At 35.8% G+C, this 18,391-nt stretch overlaps 1 protein-coding gene across 4 annotated transcripts in view; it reads right to left on the bottom strand.

The window, feature by feature from the left end:
* Window positions 1-18,391, bottom strand: part of HERC4 (HECT and RLD domain containing E3 ubiquitin protein ligase 4) — an 85,179-nt gene that overhangs the window by 24,818 nt on the left and 41,970 nt on the right. For all 4 annotated transcript variants that reach the window (XR_004232591.1, XM_031956885.1, XM_031956886.1 and 1 more), the window contains exons 7-14: window positions 17,506-17,636; window positions 13,265-13,425; window positions 10,371-10,447; window positions 9,200-9,324; window positions 7,664-7,723; window positions 7,420-7,531; window positions 6,646-6,835; window positions 3,139-3,311 (exon numbers count right to left, since the gene is read on the bottom strand). Coding sequence is in view for 3 of the 4 variants with exons in the window: in XM_031956885.1 (XP_031812745.1) it covers window positions 3,139-3,311; window positions 6,646-6,835; window positions 7,420-7,531; window positions 7,664-7,723; window positions 9,200-9,324; window positions 10,371-10,447; window positions 13,265-13,425; window positions 17,506-17,636 (1,029 nt within the window). In the remaining variant the exon portion in view is untranslated. The remainder of the gene's footprint in view (window positions 1-3,138; window positions 3,312-6,645; window positions 6,836-7,419; window positions 7,532-7,663; window positions 7,724-9,199; window positions 9,325-10,370; window positions 10,448-13,264; window positions 13,426-17,505; window positions 17,637-18,391) is intronic.

Here is an 18,391-nt window from a genome sequence, read left to right as displayed (position 1 = left end):
ACTGAATATAACCTCAATCTCTTCAGGCTTGTTCTTTCTGAACCCCATATATTCATCTCCAATACTACATAGCTCCCAGCTCCATGCCTTGGCATTGGTGCCCCACACATTCCCCCATCTTGATCATCTCATGTAAATCTTTTTTTCTTCAAGATGCAGCTCAAGTTGCAGAAATGTGTTTTGCATGACTTCATGCATATAACAGGTATCATACTTCTTGCCTTCATAATGCATGGGGTAGAGGATAAAGGGAAAAGAGAGAAGTTGCCACTGAAAATAAAAATAGAATAAAATTCCTAGAGAAATCCTCAAGCATCACTCTTAGCATTATCAAGCTTTTCTTAACAATGTAGTGATCTAAGATAATTCCAATAGACTTGGGATGGATAATGCAATCCACATCAAGAGAGAGAACTAGAGACTGAATGCTGATCAAAGCATAGTATCTTCTTTTTTCTTTTTCTTTTTTTTGTATTTTTCTTTCTTTTTACCTTTTAGAGGTTTTTGCTTTTTTTCTTTTTCCCTTTTAGTCTGATTTTTCTTGCACAACATGACAAATATAGAAATATGTTTAAAATTGTTGTACATTTTAACTTATATAAGATTGCTTGCTATCTTGTGGAGGGGGAGCTAAAGAAAGGATAGAGAAAAAATATAGAACACAAAAATCTTATAAAAATGAATGCTGAAAACTATATTTACATGTATCTGGAAAAATAAAATAACAGGAAAAAAAAATAAACAATTATTCAGGCTCCATGGAGACCATATCATTCACTTGTTTTTTTTTGTTATCTCCTCCATCACCTTGTCTCACATGATAAAGTGGCCTTACTTTTTACTAAGGCTAAGCCCTCCATCTATTCAAGTGAGTCTAATTGAATGCCCCCATCATTACTCTTTCACTTTATTCTTTAATTTTTCCTTCTCTATTGACCACCTTCTCCACTATTTGCAACAAATGCCTCTTATATCCTGAAAAACTGTCATTTGATTCTTTCATCCCCACTATATATCATCCTGTATGTCTACTATCTTTTACAGCAAGACTCATCAAAGAAAAGAACCATTTATAAATAGCAGTCTCCACTTTCCCTCCTCTCACCCTTTTCTTAACTGCTTACAAATTTGGCTTCAGATCTTATCATGTTACTAACACTACTCTCTCCAAAATTACCAATGACATCTTAATTGCAAATCCAATGGATTTTTTCTCAATCCTCATTATCCTTGGCCTCTTGCAGTCCTTAACAGAGATGATCACCCTCTCCTCTCTCAATTTTCAAGACACTGTTCTCTGATGGTTCTTCTCTCACTTCTCTGACAGCGCCTTCTTCATTTCCTTTACTGGGTCTTCCTCCAGATCATTCCAGCTAAATGTAGACATCCCATTGGGTGGTGTCCTAGGCTCTCTTCTCTTTTCCCTTCATATAGTTTCACTTGATCTCAGCAACTCCCGTGGATTTAATTATCATCTCTATGCTGATGATTCTCACTTTTATATCTCCTGCCCCAATCTCTTTCCAACTGATTTTCAATTATCTCAAATTGTATTCCAACAGACATCTTAAGCTCAATATGTTCAAAATGGAATTAACCCTGCCCCCCTCTCCTCACCCTTTCCAAAGTTCTCTTGAGAGCACCATGATTCACCATCCCATTCCCCCCAGGTTTGCATACTTGACTTTTTCATTTTTTGTCTTTTCATTTTCTCATCCTCCATATCCAATTTACTTACAAGGCCTGTTGCACTTTTGCACATCTCTTGAAGTTGCCTCTTTTCCCCTCTAATACTACCATCACCCTAATGAAGGCCTTTTCTCTCCTCATGTCCAGACTATTGTAATCACCCACCAGTGAGTCTCCCTGCCCCAAATCTCTTGCCGCTCCAATCCATCCTCCATTCAGCTGCCTAAATGATCTGCATAAAATGAAGGAGCTGGCCATCTCAGCTCCTATCATTAATCAATCACACTGGTTCCTATTTCTAGAATAAACTGCAAAATCCTGTTAGACACTTAAAGCCCTTCATCAGTTTGATGGGCCCCACCCTTCTAATCTTATTCCACTTTACACTCTTCACTTCAATTCAGTAACACAGGCATCCTTGTTCATTGTCCCAACAAGCTCCACCATGCCTCAGCTTCAGGCCTCTTCTCTTTTTGTCCTTTATCCCTGGAATGCGCTACCTCTTCACCTCCATCTTCTGGCTTCCTTTCCAACCTCTCAATTTCAGGGCTTGCCACTCTGTTAGCTATTCCTATCTATTATATTTATGGTTTTTTGTATGTAGGTGTTTGCTTGTTGTTTCCCCCATTAGATCATGAGCTCCTTAAGAGCAGAGATGATCATGTGCCTCTTTTTATATCCTAAGCACTTTTGCACAGTGTCTGGCACATAGTAGATAATAAATGCTTACTGACTGACTGGTTGACTTACCTTAACTCCAGGGAGGTTAGGTCTAGAAACCTCCAACTGAGGTGGCTGAAAGAGTGAACAAAAGAACTAGTCCAGGTAGGTTTACCAATCACTTCAAGGTTTGGAGACAAAGACTGTACCATCAGATCCCATCTTATGAGACCCCCAAATGGTCTAACAGACTTACGCCTATGGCACCAGCTAAGAGAGATCATTAAACTGTTTATGAGATAAAATAGCAAAGATGTCACTACCTCATCTATTCTTTATATTAAAAATGTGAAGGCTATTGCAAAAGCATGGTAGGGAAGAGCTAGCAAAATAATCATCTAGAGTTATTTATATTTCTTTTATCAAAATCAGATCTATTTTGATTGAGGTAATGAGCACATGTGAACAAATAAAAATCTGTTTGAAAATCTAAAGCAATATGACACTTAAAATTAAGGTAAATATTCTAAAACTAATAAGACAAAAATGTTTTAATGATAAAATGAAAAAGGAGCCAATAGTTGCAAATTTGCTAACTGCTCTTCCCCTACAAGAAATGTATAGCTATGCCACACAACTTCAAGCATTTCTTAAAGGGAACTAAAACAGATGAATCTTTATAGTCTTCTGATATGAAGTTTTGGCTTCTATTCAAATCTAAAGCAGGTTCAAAATAAACAGTGACATATCTGAAAAAGCCATTAGGAAGAAAAAAGAAAATAAACATACCCTATGCAGTATTTCCAAAACCTTTAGAGCAGTGTGAAGGAAGCTGTTGAAAACCCTTCTTTCAGAAGGAGGGATTCCGATCTTGTAGAGTTTCAAAAGATGAACTACGACTTCCTTGAATAGCTCCACTATCTTGAGGAACAAGGGAGGTTCAAGTACAGACCACCAGTTTTCTGTCATTAAAGGATGAAAATGTAAATAAAAACACACAAACTATGACTCTCACAATGTCTTTTCTAACCTAAAGTTTCAACAAATGGAAAAATTGGACAATAACATCTTTCTGATTAAGTTTTAGCCTTGGCTTGCATCTTTGGATTATTTAGTGTAAAATCAAGTAAGATACATACAGAGTCAATAGAAGATATTTTTAAAACTTAGTATTAATATCTATCTATTCACAACTGGTTTAAATATTCAAATACCCAAGAAGCAGCTAAATTGAAATATTTAGTATTTGGTAGTTAGTTATTTTAGTAATTCACAGATTTGTTTCCACTCTTATTTTCTGATCTAATATAATATCTGCAATACAAGTATGTTTATGATGTAATACAATCTTGGAAACCAACTGAAGAAGTCAAATGTCACAAAGCTTGTGTGTTAGATTTGTTAACAGCTGCCTTTGGTTTTCCCAGCCCCTGTGCTAGGCAAATAATGTGTCATTTTCTTCAAGTTAAGGGTACTGAAGAAATGGTCCCTACAGAGCAGAAGGACAAAAATATCTGGACAGCAGAAACCAGTTCTCTTTGGCTACCAAGTACTTAATGAATCCTGACAGATAGTCTTTGTCTCTTCTATATCTTCACATAAATTGACAGTTTCCTGATACATAACTGTTTATCTGGCTCATTCCTCTACTGATCTTACTTACCTGCTAAGCCTGACCCTCTCTTAGTGTTCTTACCTGTGTATACCACAACCTGAACTGTCAGTGCTATGCTTGTGTGAGACTGACTACATAACTAGAAATAGAGGAAGGCCTGTTTTGGGGGTGCAGAAAAAGCTAAAGTAAAGAGAAGGTCTACAACAAAGAAGCAAAAAAATACATAAAGGGAGTAAAAAAGAATTAGAGTAAAGATCATCCAACATTCCAGGAATGTGTCCAGAATCAGGAATCAACAAACAATTGAGGGAATAGGCCCAGAAAAATGTCAGAATTCAAGAAGCACCTGATAATGGCTACATGATGTTCTACTCTAAGCAGGATCTCTGGAGATTGGATAATGAAGACATTTGAGAATTTAGCTGAAAGAAAAGATGTGATCAAACACTCAGTCCCAAGTATTTGTCAAGCCCCTACTAAGCCATGCTGCCTCAAAAAAGAATATAATACATGTGACAGAAATGAATGCTGAAACTAGATTCGGGATCTCAGACTCCAAAAAGTCTAGGAAAAAGCATACTTTCCCAAGTAAGTCCTTCCCAAGTTAAGCAGCATTATTCAATTGGAGATCTTAATCAAATCACCTTCCACTGATCTTTTGGAGTGGCCTGGATCCTCTTCAGGAAATTCCAAACTTTGGGAAAAAGCCTTCAAAATGATTTTATTCAATTGGAGAGCTAGGCTTGATATTCCTATTGAGTGGCTTGAAACTCCAAGTTAAGTATTCTCTTTTCAACTGGAAATCTAGGCCTGAGGGCACTAACAACATTGAAGGAATGTCATTCAATGGAAGCCCAAGGCTCAGACTGCCAATAAAAAGACAATTTTGAACTCCAAATTTCTGCAGAAGTCGGAAGTAGGATTATGTTTTGCCAACAAAGCAAAAGTCCCTGCCAGGACTCCTGCTAGCTGTGAAGATATCCTCTTCTCAATGTTAACCTTTATTTCCCTAACAGGACTTCTTGACACTAAGAAGTCTGTCTTCCTAGCAAATCTGGCTTCTCAGTGCCAATAAACATCGCTTTTGCCATTCAGAGTTTTTGGGTTAACGAATTCTTTCACATTGGACCTGTGTCTCCAACCAGAGGAGATTCTCACACCTCTCCACTATCACTAGAACCACACCACATAGTCCCTTACTGCATGGAATTTATAGACTAGTAGTGGAAATACAGACATATACAGAAATAACTCTAATGCAAGGTAAAATGAGAATATGAATAAAAGAGATATGAATTGTTATGCTAATTCTAAATTGGTACAGATTACTGAGGAAACAAGAGGAACTGCTTCATGAAAGGGACTGCATTTGAGCTGGGCCTTGAAAGAATAGTAGAAACTGAACAGGGAGAACTAGGAGAAATAAGGGCACATTTCATGCAGAAGAAATAATATAAACAATAGAGAGGAAAGGGAAACTGTAGGAAATGTTGACAACACATATAGTATAGTTTGACTAAAAATGAAGGTGTATGAAGGGGAAGAGTAAAAGAGAGGGTGGGGCTTAGGAAGTCACAACTAAGACTCTGGATATAACTGGTTTTCTAAAGAGAGAGGATGACTGGGGCTTAAGAAGACTAAAATGGCAGCAGGTGGCAAGTATGAACATATCACCCCTATTCATTAAACTCCTGTGGCTCCCTATCACTTCTAGGAACAAACACAAAATTCTAGTTATCATTCCAAATCCTTCTTACTCCAGGCCCTTCCTATATTCCCAGGCTTCTTACACCTTAGTCCCCAACATATGTTCAATGATCCTAACATTGGTCTTCTGACTGTTTCACAAATACCCTCCCTTCTCCTGGCTATGGGCACTGTCTGACTGTCTCACATGCCCAAAACACTCCATCACTTCCCCTACTGACCGTCTTGGATTTTTCTAAGTCCCAACTAAAATTCCTTCTTTTACTAAAAAGTTTTCCTTCTCCTCTCAATTCTAATACCTTCCCTCTGTTAATTATTTCCTATTTACCTTGTATATAGCTTGTACATATTTGTTTGCTTGTTGTCTCTTCGATTAGAATGTCTTTTTTGTACCCCTTGCACTTAGCACAGTGCCTGGCATGTAGCAAGCACTTAGTAAATAAATGTTTATTTGTTATGGGAACAACCTGCTAGTGGCTGCTGGGGATCTAATTCTGTCCAGCAGGAAAGATCCCTTCATGTGAGAGGATGATAACAATACAAGGAGAGTGAAAGACCTCTCACTTCTTCCTTCTTGCCTCCAATGTATTTCATTCCCAATCACAAAATCACAAATCACAGGCTAATCTGCAATTCCTTCAAATATATTGTAATTCACAGCTGTGGGAGCTTTCAGAGAATCAACCTGACCCTTCACATTTAGACATGGTCCTTAACATTTATTGACTGAATGACTTACTGGAAATCAGGAACCAGTTAGGAGTCCATATGTTTTAAAAGTTTTATCAGAGGCATTCTGAAAGTGAGGGAGCATTGCACTGCTGTGTTCAAATAACATATTTAGGAAGAATAAAAGGGAAAATTCCATGGGAATGGTTGGAAATGCAAAGATAAAGTATACTTGTGTGAGGTAAGGGTAAGTGAGGAGAGTCAGGAAGCTATTTAGCAATTTCATAGAAAATGCCATGCCTTACCAAGTACTTTCAATGGCGCCTTTTCTAGATTCACAAGTGCAGTTCCAAAGGGAATGGCTATTGTTGTGAAATTATTGGAATCACTCATCAGCGGACATTCTGGTAGAATGAGATAAAACCTCAATGCCTCAACATCAGGTAAGGAACTAGTCAGTTTTGGAAGAAGATTCTTTTCCAAACTAGCTGCCACCTACATTTTAAACAGAAAATAAAATTTAATTTACATCGGACATTACAAAAAAAATAAAAACCTTCAGTAAAGAAAATAGGAAAATGAAAAAGTATAAGATAAAATCGGAAACTGAAAATCACCATAGTACAACCTGAAAATTAATGGCTAAGTGTTTCAGGAAAATTCACAAAGCTTGAGATATAACTGAGATTAATGTAGCTCCATCTGTGTCACTACATAAGAGCTTAGCTGTTAAAGTTTATTCAGCATTTTAACTATAGCTACGTACAGAACAGCTAAATTGCAATTGCTTTAAAACAAAATCTTGCCACTACTATAACTAGTATTTAAGCTATAATATACAAAAGTATATCATGGTTGAAAGACTATCAAATTGCATACAAAATGGAGAAAAATTACTTAGTAACTTCATGATCATCTTCCTCCAACGCCCTTCCCCCCTAAAACTTAACAGTATAACAAAGAAAAGTATTATAAATCATTTTTTAAAACATTTAAAATGTCGTAAAAAAAAAAAAAAGATCACAGAGTAAGTCTTGCAGGACATATGATGCAAAATAAAAAGCCCTTTAAGAACAAACCTGCTGAGATATCTGAGGATGGTCAGGTTGTATAAGTTTATGAAAGAGAAGTCTAGCAGCATTCATATCAACCCCTGAGTACTTGGAGCCTGTTCTATAGTGATCATCATTGCTAAAAAAAAAAAAAAAAAAAATTAAATAAAAAGATTCTCAGTAGGTAGTGAGAAATCATGTAAGGTTTCTTATTCAGCAATATAATTACATAATTAATGATATTCAGATATAGCAAAAAGTTGGTACTTACCTAACAGCTAAAAAACTGCCATTTAGACAAGCAGCTGAAGAAAAGGTTCCGTCAATCTCACTGAATAAAAATTAACAACACAGATATTGTTTATTCTATCTGTTTGTTCGTAGCATTTATACCTCTCTTCACTATCACAGTGCTTTGAACCTGATGCCCCAATAGTGCAACTGTAAATTATGTTAATGATATTGCTTCATGAGGTACTTACTACCAACTGCCAAACTCTAGAAATTTTACTTTATTAAATTCACATTTTTTAAGAATTGTGGTTTTGTTTATTTTTGGGGGGTTTTTTGCTTGCTGAGGCAACTGGGGTTAAGTGACTTGCCAGGGTCACACAGCTAGGAAGTGTTAAGTGTCTGAGCCACATTTGAACTCAGGTCCTCCTGACTTCAGGGCTGGTGCTCTATTCACTGCCCTCCCGGTTAACTCATTTTCTTAAAACAGCTTTTCTTTAGTATTTTGACTAAGACATATAATATAACAATGGAATAAAGTGCTGGTTTGGGAATCAAGACCTCCTGGGTTTACATCCTACCTCCAGTTTAGCTATTTTGTGACCTTGGAAAAGTAATATAATCTCCTTTTATAAATTCCTAGATCTAAACTACTAACTCGACTGTTCTTTTTTTAACACTACTTCATCAGCTTTTCAAAAATGCTCCAGTTTTGGGGAATGTGGCCTCTAAAACTAGTTTAATAAACAAAATACAAAAAAACATTAAACTCATTGTCAAGATGTGGCAAAGAAATTCTTTTAAAATTTTAACATATGAAATAGTAATAAGATGTGAGACCAACAAATAAGACCAACAAAAGTTGGTCAAATGAAAGGAGACAAAAAAAGATAGTTAAAATCTAGGTTGTGAGGCTACAGAGTACAGAGGGGCATCTAGGTGGCATAATGGATAGAGCTCCACGACTGGAGTCAAGAAGACCTAGGTTCAAATGTACCCTCTAACATTTATTAGTTGTGTGACCTTGAACAAGTCACTTAACCCTGCCTGCCTCAGTTTCCTCATCTATAAAATAAACTGAAGAAGGAACTGGTAAAACACTCATTATCTTTGCCAGGAAACCGCCCCCCCCCCAAAAAAAAAGGGGTCATGAAAAAATGGACGTGATTGAAAATGACTGAATACATAATAGTATAGTGGGATATACTAAATTTGGAGAAATGACACCTAGATTCAAATACTAACCAGCACCTATTGTCTGTATGACCTAGGAAAAAAATCACTTCCTTACTGGGCTTTAATTTCCTAAGAGAGGTTATTGGACTGGGTTCAACCTCGTTCCTGGCATATAGTAGGCACTTAATTTTTTTTCATTGGTTTATTCATCTATTATCCTATGTAAATTATAATTATGGAGTTTTGAAAAGTTTGAACATTCTCTTATTCTTAAGTGATTCTGACAAGGTTCCCTCACTAAATGGAAAATCTCAATTAAAATTGAGTCTACATTTCAGGGATTTTTTTTAGTTGCATACGAGGCATTATGTTTAATCAAGCTAATAATTTTCTTCCTTACTTGGCTATTTCCAACGGAAATCTTCCAGAGGAGTAGCTCAACCATCTCTGAATGAGAGTTTCATTTACGGTCCAGATCTGCTTTGAAGGATCAGGACATCTAAAATCATCTGGTGGCCCAAGGCCCTAAAATGTAAAAGAAGCAGACAAACTCAAAAAAAAAAAAAAAAAAAAAAGAAAGAAAGAAAGAAAAAGAAAAAAGAAAGGAATTGAGCTTAAAAAAAAAAATGAACTACAACTTTACTTGCTACCCTACAATTTAGAACTGACCACAATAAGGCAGAAAAAGATTATCATTAAAGAGTCTGAAGTAAAAAATATTAAAAGGGTTTTGACATGTATATTTCCTTCATAGATCAGAAGGCTTTAAAGGAAAGGAAAAACTCTAGAGCTGAGCCAAGGAAGAAAACAGGGCACCAGGGGAAAAGGAGAAATAAAGCATGGATAAATCAGAGAAGATCTAGAGGACAGCACTCCTTCCTAACAGGAATAAGGCAACTAGATTCAAGCTAAAATTACCACTTCTGGCTCCTTAAGAACCAAAGGAAATTAAGAAATGACCTGCTCTTTTCCCAGTTTTCCCTCCCAGTCCATATGCATTAACAGACACTCTAGCATATTCAATTAACCTCTTTACCTTAATGTAACATGAATTTTTGCTGCCAGTTAGAGAGGCCAGGTGTTAGCTAAATATATAAAAGTTCAGATTAGGGTGGAAGTCAAAACTCTGTCTAAATGTTAAGAAATTTTCCTAACTGGGGGCTCTGAAATATTATGAGCATACTTCTATTTTAATATAAATTCCACAGAGCAGCAAAAGAGGGAAGGGGACCTCAATGACCTTGCAAGCAATTACAAGCACCAGGCTAAACAAATGAGGGAGCTATTCTAAAAAGATATGGCTAATTTAAATCTCCAGGGACAAAAGGGAAAAAGAGAGGTCAGTGACTGACCTACTGGTCAAAGCAACTCCCATAACTACCAGAAAAGCATGTTTGTTTGGTTTTTTTTTAATATTATCGTTAATAACATGCATAAAGCACTTCTCCAAATGCATAAAACATATCTCCAAACACATGGAAGCATGTCTCCAAAATAAGACTTCAAAGAATTTAAAGAATTTTGATAACATTATATGAGCTTGAAAATAGTTTACACAACTATATTTTTACCTGTGGACAAGAATAATGGGAAAAACTTTGGTCACCACCTGAAAAAATTCTCTTAACACAGAAGAATTCTTCACCATCTGTAAAAAGAGTAATATGCAAATTATAAGTTTCTCAAAGGCTGGACCACGGGCACTGTCATTTTTATTGTTCTCTCAAAATTTAGCACTGTGTCTTAGAGATAGAAGGCACTCAAAAACCTATTAATAGCAATGTAAACACTACATAAGTTCTTCAAAAGTTGGAGTAAAAAAGGAATAGGAATACAGTATGCAAGAGAAATGAAGAAGGGGGAGAACATATGAACAAATGAGTGCCTTATCCTGAAAAAAAAAAAAATTACCTCAGGATAGCTGAGCAGAACTAGAGAAATATAACAAAAGTAACAATGTTCACTTTATTTTCTAATAAAAAGTGTTCCTTTAGTAGGAATTTTACATTTGAAATGTAACAGGACTTTTTTTTTTCTGAATTTGCAAGAGAAATAGCATTCAAGTAATTTTTTTTTCCATCAGAATCCCTACAGCAGAATCCCTGTCCTTCAGTCACTGCAGGATTTATTAAACATGTATTAGGAATTGTGCTAACATAAGTTTAAAAAACAACAACAACAACTAATTTTCCCCCAGGCCTGTAATGTCACCAATGCAAAAAACAATTAGTGAGGAAAATAGTATCAACTAAGACTAGCAAATGTTCTTAAACTTGTAGTTTGATGAAGCTTACCAGGTTCGGTTATTTGTCTGAGGACAGTCTTCCTAACTCAGAGGGAAGCACACCTTCTAACTTTTAAAAACAGCTATATTTCCCTCAAAAGGCCCATAAATGTCATGAGACTAAAAAGGATAAATGGAGAATTCTAGAGAAAAAGTTAAGTCTGTCTAGCAATTATTCATCTGTTACTTTATCTCCAAATTTTATCATTGCCATAAAAAGTTATGGATTCTTTTCATATTGCAGAAAAAGACTGGGGTAGAATCAACAATGTCAACTACTGGGTCCCGAGACTTTACCCTCATGACTAGTTTAAAGCTCTGCAATAATAATTTACAACATCATGAACATAAATTTATATCACAATTACATTACATGTAGATGGGAATTCACTGAGTGAATTGTAATCAGCAAATTCAACTTGTATAATATTTTGTACCTTTAAAGTACTGATATATTAGTTAATTTATTTAATCTTTACATCAACCAAGTGAGCTAGCCAAATAGCCTGAGTCTTTTTAATCCCATTTTCACAGACAGGAGAAAAGAGAAAAGCTAAGTAACTCACTCAATGAGTCAGTGATATAGCAAAGGCCAAAATCCGCGTCTCCTGATCACTCCCTGCCCCCCACCAAACATACACTAAGTTTTTGTATATCATTAATCAGGATTTCTCAAAGGGAATAACAAAATAAATGTTTATAAAGTACTGTTTTTCAAGGAATTGCCTGCAATGTAAATACTGTTAGCTGTACTGTACAACCAAAGGTAAGTTTTTAAAATTAATTTTTAGAGTTGAATGTTGAATATAATGGGCTCAATCACTGAAAGACTGATTTCAATATTACAGAATGGAACGGATTTATTACTAAATGTAATGCTAAATGGCTAATACTAAATTTTAATAGCCAATTACTTGATTCCACAAATTTTATTTTGGATGCATTAAAACAGGATCAAATATCTTTACTATAAAAATCAAAATCCCTGATCTAGTTTTTTAACTTCAGACTTCACAAAAACTTAGTTCAAGGATTGTTTCCCAATTTACAATTTCCTTTCTAATTTTAGATGGCATGGTTTTGTTTGTGCGAATTTTAATTAACCAGAAGGGTCCAGTTATTCTTCTGGGATCCTCTCTAACCCTTGTCTGGCCCTGAATTCTTTCTTTACCCATAGGTACAATGGTAATTTCTTTCTTGATCCTTTAATTTGTTGAGGATATGACTTTTTCCACCCAAATCATAGAGCCACTGGGAACTTATCCTAGTAAATGGTACAACATCTGCCAAACTGCCTTAGTTTTCCTGGCAGGTCAGTGAATTCTAACTTGTTCTCACTTTGTGTTTGGCTCAGCATGTTTTCCTGATGCTTCTGCTTTTTCTCTTGGCTTAGCATTCTCACCTGCTGAAACTCTTACAACACAGCTTTGTCCAGCCCACTAACTGATGTCTGCATCCATCCCCATCCCATACAATGCATTCCTATCCTACACAATGCATAGCTGGCCTGGTTGTTCATTCTGCAGTGGAATAGATATTACAATATTACCTCAAGAATTCCAAGATATATTGCTTTCAGGGAAGATCAATATGATTATTTATTGTAACCATGCTGTTCCAACTGAATTATAGAGAAACTGCAGCAAAGCCAGTTAGGCTAATAGCTGCCGCCTTATTTCATAATGAATAAGGAAGACTAATACCATTAAAATAAAAAACAGCATGTAACCATCTTTACATTTGTTAGAGAGAAAGTATAAGCAAAATAGCAGCCTTTGATATGTCAAAAGAATAAAATTTACCTATTCAAGGAACCTTTGATACTATTTACCTAAAAAAAAAAAAAAACACCCTTATAATATAAGAATTACTTTGGATGAAGGTCATTAAGACTACTTCACAAATATAGCAATTTAAATCTTGCCTCAAAAAAGAGAAAATTATGATTCCCTTTAAAGGTTACCAAGTTTCATCTCAGGAGACAATCTACCACATTTTCATATTTGGCTTCAAGTAACATAACTGAAAGAAAATTTCATTCAAAGAGATTCAGAGACATGGAAAAAAGAATGAGAAACAATTTTGAAATGATAAAAGCAGGTCTAAGACATAAAAGACAAAAAAGCACTGTGTAGTATCTATTCTCAAATTAATGACCTAATTTCATAATGACACACTTACCACTTTCTGGTAGACATTTCCCACTGTAAGGGAACCAATTTCCTTTCACAGTGAAAGGGCTTTTTCTATTGCTTGTTGAACCAGTTCCAAGTTGCCCATTGCCACCAAGCCCAAAAGAATAAATTCTTCCTGACGAAGGAACAAAAGCAGAAGTGTGCTGCCTAGGGCAAAAAGATACAGGAAAAAATATATAGATTTAATATATTACCCTCTAAATAATTTTTTCTGGAGGATGCAATAGTTAAAAAACAAAAAAAGTTATACTGATTAAGGCACCAAACAGGTTAAGAAGTTCTTTAGAAGGCATCTTTCAATGATTGCAATCAGGGTACATTTTCACAGTTATATAGCTTATTGAAACGTATAAAGAATACAAGATCCCACTAGATGTAGAATGTAAATATCTTTAAGGTAAAAGTTTTTTTGTTGTCATCTTTGTATGTTCAGTGTAAGACCCTAAAGTTGATCAATAAGCATTTATAAACTCCTTACCAGTTGGGATACATAGGGTGTTCTGGAGGACTAGCAGCACTTTTGTGAGAGAGCTTGCTAAATCCTTTTCAGAGGGGATCATCTACCTCTGATATCCAATTAAATCACCCAGCTTTCACCTGTGGCTCGAAAAAGCTGTAGCAACCAAAACTCAGCAAACTATCTAGGAAGACTAAACAAGGCTGAGGGTAACCAAAAGATCTCAAACTCACTGATGAATACTTTAAGAACATATGATGACTTCTCCCAGTGGAATGTGTGGATCAGAACAATTTGTTTCAATGGCCATGAACGTGGCTGAAGCAAGCACCCCATAGCACCTAGAATTTGGTTAGACAGCCAAGATGTCAAGGTCAACCACTACATTGAGGGCTATCATCAGGCACCTTGATTTTTGTCCTGCCACTAGACTTTGATGACCCAAGAAGAATGAATGAGGCTGATAACTTGATACAACTCTGTCTCCCTTAAATCCAATTCACTCACCATTCAAGATATCACTCAAGACACCCCTGGCACTAAAAGCAAAGGACAAATAACAATCACCATGAGAAACGCACTCTGCTAAATGCTGAGGATACAAAAGCAAAATTGCCCTCCTCCCAAGGAACCTTACACTCTACCCACTGTCCATTGCACACAGATGGCATTAAATGGATGTTGAAATGAATATATTAGATTTTATAGAACAAAACACAGCTTTAAAGATTCTTAACCAATGAAGGCTCCTTCATGTGTACATTATAACTAAGCATGATTCCTTGATAGATACGACCAGAGAAATAACCAAGATTCATTCATCTTCTTATCGATGTCAAGGAAAACATAGGAAAAAGGAGACACATATTTGCTAAAAATATGCTTATCACTGTTATACAAGATACCCTGAGAAGTGTCCAAATTGAGGAGCATATTGGGCTAACTGCATCAAACCACAAAATATTATAGGACCACCTTAAATTAGATTCATGACAACTCAAAAGAGACCGGCATAATCTACATACAAAAACCAAATAGATGAAGAGTGTCTCTTCTATGGCTTGAAGTTGGCCAATAATCAAAAAGCATTTACTAAGTGCTTACTAAGCACCAAGACACAAAGAAAGGCAAAAATGAACAGGGCCCCAAGGAGCTGAAATCACTACAAAGATCTTAGACAAGCAACATAAATTGATAATGAGCTACATTTATTATCAAATAATAGTAGTTAAATTGAATTTGTGAAACTGTATGATACTCAACCTGTTTCAATAGCCACTCCCCCCCCACCTCCAATCTATTTAGTACCAGAATTCTTTCAGGGTCATTTTATGACTGAATCACAGAATGTTAACATCTCAGCACATAACCCAGTGCTTGGCAAAGCAAAGAAATAGGCTCTTAATCAAACAAGTGCTGACTGAACTATAAAGGCAACAGGGAAAACATATGGGTACTTTTAAGCATGTGGACACATTTCACCAGATGTGTGATAGGCACGTGTGTCCAAGCAAAACTGCATAAAAGACACCCAGAAAATTTACAATCTGAGGGGGAAGTGGACCAGCCATACAACATAACCACAAAATTACAGATATGGAGCCCAAGTAAAGTATTGGCATCCAGGGAAGAGTAGAAGACGTTGAGAAAGCTTTCCTGTATACTAGGTAAATTCCTCCCTGGAGGATTTACAAAAAATGAACAAGAAACACACAAAATGAGAAAGTGTGGATGGGTTGCAAGGAGCTTGAGAGAGCTCATATTGGTGATATTATGGATACCATAAAAAAAAAAAAAAAAAATGTGGAGGAGAGGATGACTATTGTCATGAGGCAGCAGGTAAGGAGAGAATCAAGGTAAAAGGTAAAATAAATTTGTCTCAACAAGATGAAAGATTGACTTTTCTTCTGAGACTGATAATCTTGAGAAATCAAGGACAAGAGCAACCCCCCCCCCCAAAAAAAAAAATCTTCAGAGAGTCTTAATCTTCTCAATGAAGCAGGAAGTTATCATCTCCTTTAAGTTATTGGGAGAGGGGAGGGACAACCACTAAACATTTGGGAATCTGAAGAGGAAAACATGGAACAGTAGTGGTAAATCACAAAGCTGAGAAGTAAGAATATAATAGAAGGGCTAAACAGCCCTAAAGTAAAGGTGATTCAGTACATGTGAAATTACTCAATATTGTAACTTTCACCAGAGATGCTTAGCAGCTTGGAAGAACTTGTAGGGGCATAAGACAGAATTATTACTCTAGGTTAAGGATATATCAGGAATTATGTTCTGAGGAAACTGTACTAGCCATTTAGTTCAACCTAAACTCAAAAAACAATTTCAAAAGAAATTCCTACTAGAACATACTAAGGAAGCTCTCCAGCTTCTGCTTGAAACCCAACAATGAATAAGAATGCATCACTTCCTGATATAACTCTTTCCACTTTGGGACAGCTGTAACTATTAGAAAAGTTGTCCTGACAATAAAACTAAATTTGCCTATTAGTAACCTGTACCCGCTATTCCTGATTCTGCTCTATGGAATCAAACAGAAAGTCTAATTCTCTTCCAATACAATCATTAAAATAGACCAAGAAGTTAAAGCTGGGGATGGAGATAAAATATGCTATAATTCAAGAGATGGACTGGGGGAAGAAGAAAAGACAAAAGGATTAAATGTCATAAGAAAGGCAAATTGACTTCTCTTAAGTGAAGGTGTGGGTCAAGTTGAAGGATAGAAGATTAGAAGTAAAAGTAGATTGTAAGTAGAAGCCAGTTCAGACCCTCTGATAAGATTTCTCTCCCAGGGGACAAAGAGGATCAAGGTGCTATTCCCACAGCATAAGGCTAATATAGGGTAGAAAAGGCTGTTAGAAAAAAATGGCGTAGTCCCAGTTTAAAGATTTTAGACATGAATATTAATGTACCCAAGGAGAATTTAAAAGGTTTAGCCAAAAAGACTGAAAGCAGAATGCTAATGTCACTCAAGAAACTGGAAGACTTATGTGACATCAAAGGTGATTACTTCTCGATGAGGAGAGGGTAAAATAAACAGAATCATGAAGTTTGAAGGAAGAAAAATGATTAAGGCATTGTGAATCAAACAACCACAAGCATTTATTAAATAGACAATTCTATGTCAAATACTATGTTCCTTGCTGGAGACCCAGAGACAAGAATCATTTTCAAGGGCTAGAGAAAATAATCTGTGAATTCACACTCCTGACAACTGGGAGAAGGCAGAGGGGGACAAGAAGCATTCACTAGTAAAGTGGTCTACAAGTGGGCTTTTCCTCAAAGAAAAGGCAAATTTCCATTAATGTAAGGATACAGTAGTACTGAAAAAATTGCTTGATGAGGCAGTATATATTTTAAATTTAATTTTAATATTTTTGTTATTGTCCAATCATTTCAGACATATCAGACTCTTGGCCCCATTTGGAGTTTTCTTGGCAAAGATAGTGGAGCGGTTTGCCATTTCCTTATCTAACTTACTTTACAGATATGAAAACCAAGGCAAACAGGGTTAAGTGACTTGCTCAGATTCACATAGCTAGTAAGTATCTGAGGCTGAATTTGAACTTAGGTCTTCCTGAATCCAGAGCATGCACTCTATCCATTGTGCCACATAGCTTCCTAGATTTCTAATATTACATAAATAATACACATAATAAACTTTTTTGTCTTAGACTGGGATACAAAGATGATGGAGGAAAAAAAGAGAAATATGCTGCAGGAGTATAAACACCAGGATTCTGTTCTCCAATGTACTTTACCGTCCACAAGCAATCTGTGTGACAATGCTTCCCATAAGTTCAAAAACTTTTCTGGGGTTTATCTCATGACTGGTCGAGTTATGCCCCAACTGACCATAGCCTCCAGCTCCGAATGTAAAGACCCCGCCTTCCTGGAAAAAATACAGAGTACCCAATTCATTACACAAGGACCATACCTTGCAAAAATAAGTTTCCTTAGTGAAATTCAATTTTTCCTTCCTATGTCTTCCCTACAAGATAGTATAATGCAAAGATATCAATTTCAAATATTTTATAATAATAATTTACTTACAGTCTTGGAATGAAGGCTAGTGGTACAAGCATACAGTTACTGCTGTTTTATTAGTTTATTCATATAATTACAAAATTATTCTGAAAAATATAATTTTCTAAAAAAGATGAAAACCCTTATTTTTCTTTGGGCATTTTCTTCTATAATCATTACACACACACACACACAGAATTCATTATATGTCTACTACACCTTAAACTAATAGAGCTTTTATATTTTCACAACACAAATATATCTCTAAAATTAGAACACCAGGAGCACATGCATCAAATTATGCAAATGTTATTTTTATGTCACTGAAAAAATTTTTCAGAACCTATTCATCATAATTTATTATAAATTCTATCAGAAGGAAACAGTTACATTCTCAATTTAAACCTAAGCAAATGAAGTCATAATTTTCTTCTCATTCCACATTATTACAAATGGTACACAAAAATTATAAATTCAAATTGAGCAATTTTGCTTTTTTGATTAGAACCACTCTCAGTAACAGCTTTATATCGTTCAGCTGCAAAAATATGCCATCAGCTAGCATTTCTACATGAATGACAATAATACACCTTGATTATCCTCATATTTTCCAATTCTGCC

The sequence above is a fragment of the Sarcophilus harrisii genome, chromosome 2 (assembly GCF_902635505.1).
Source record: "Sarcophilus harrisii chromosome 2, mSarHar1.11, whole genome shotgun sequence".
Taxonomy (NCBI): domain Eukaryota; kingdom Metazoa; phylum Chordata; class Mammalia; order Dasyuromorphia; family Dasyuridae; genus Sarcophilus; species Sarcophilus harrisii.
The sequence above is the reverse complement of the archived record's forward strand: the minus strand, read 5'-3'. Positions and strand labels throughout refer to the sequence as shown.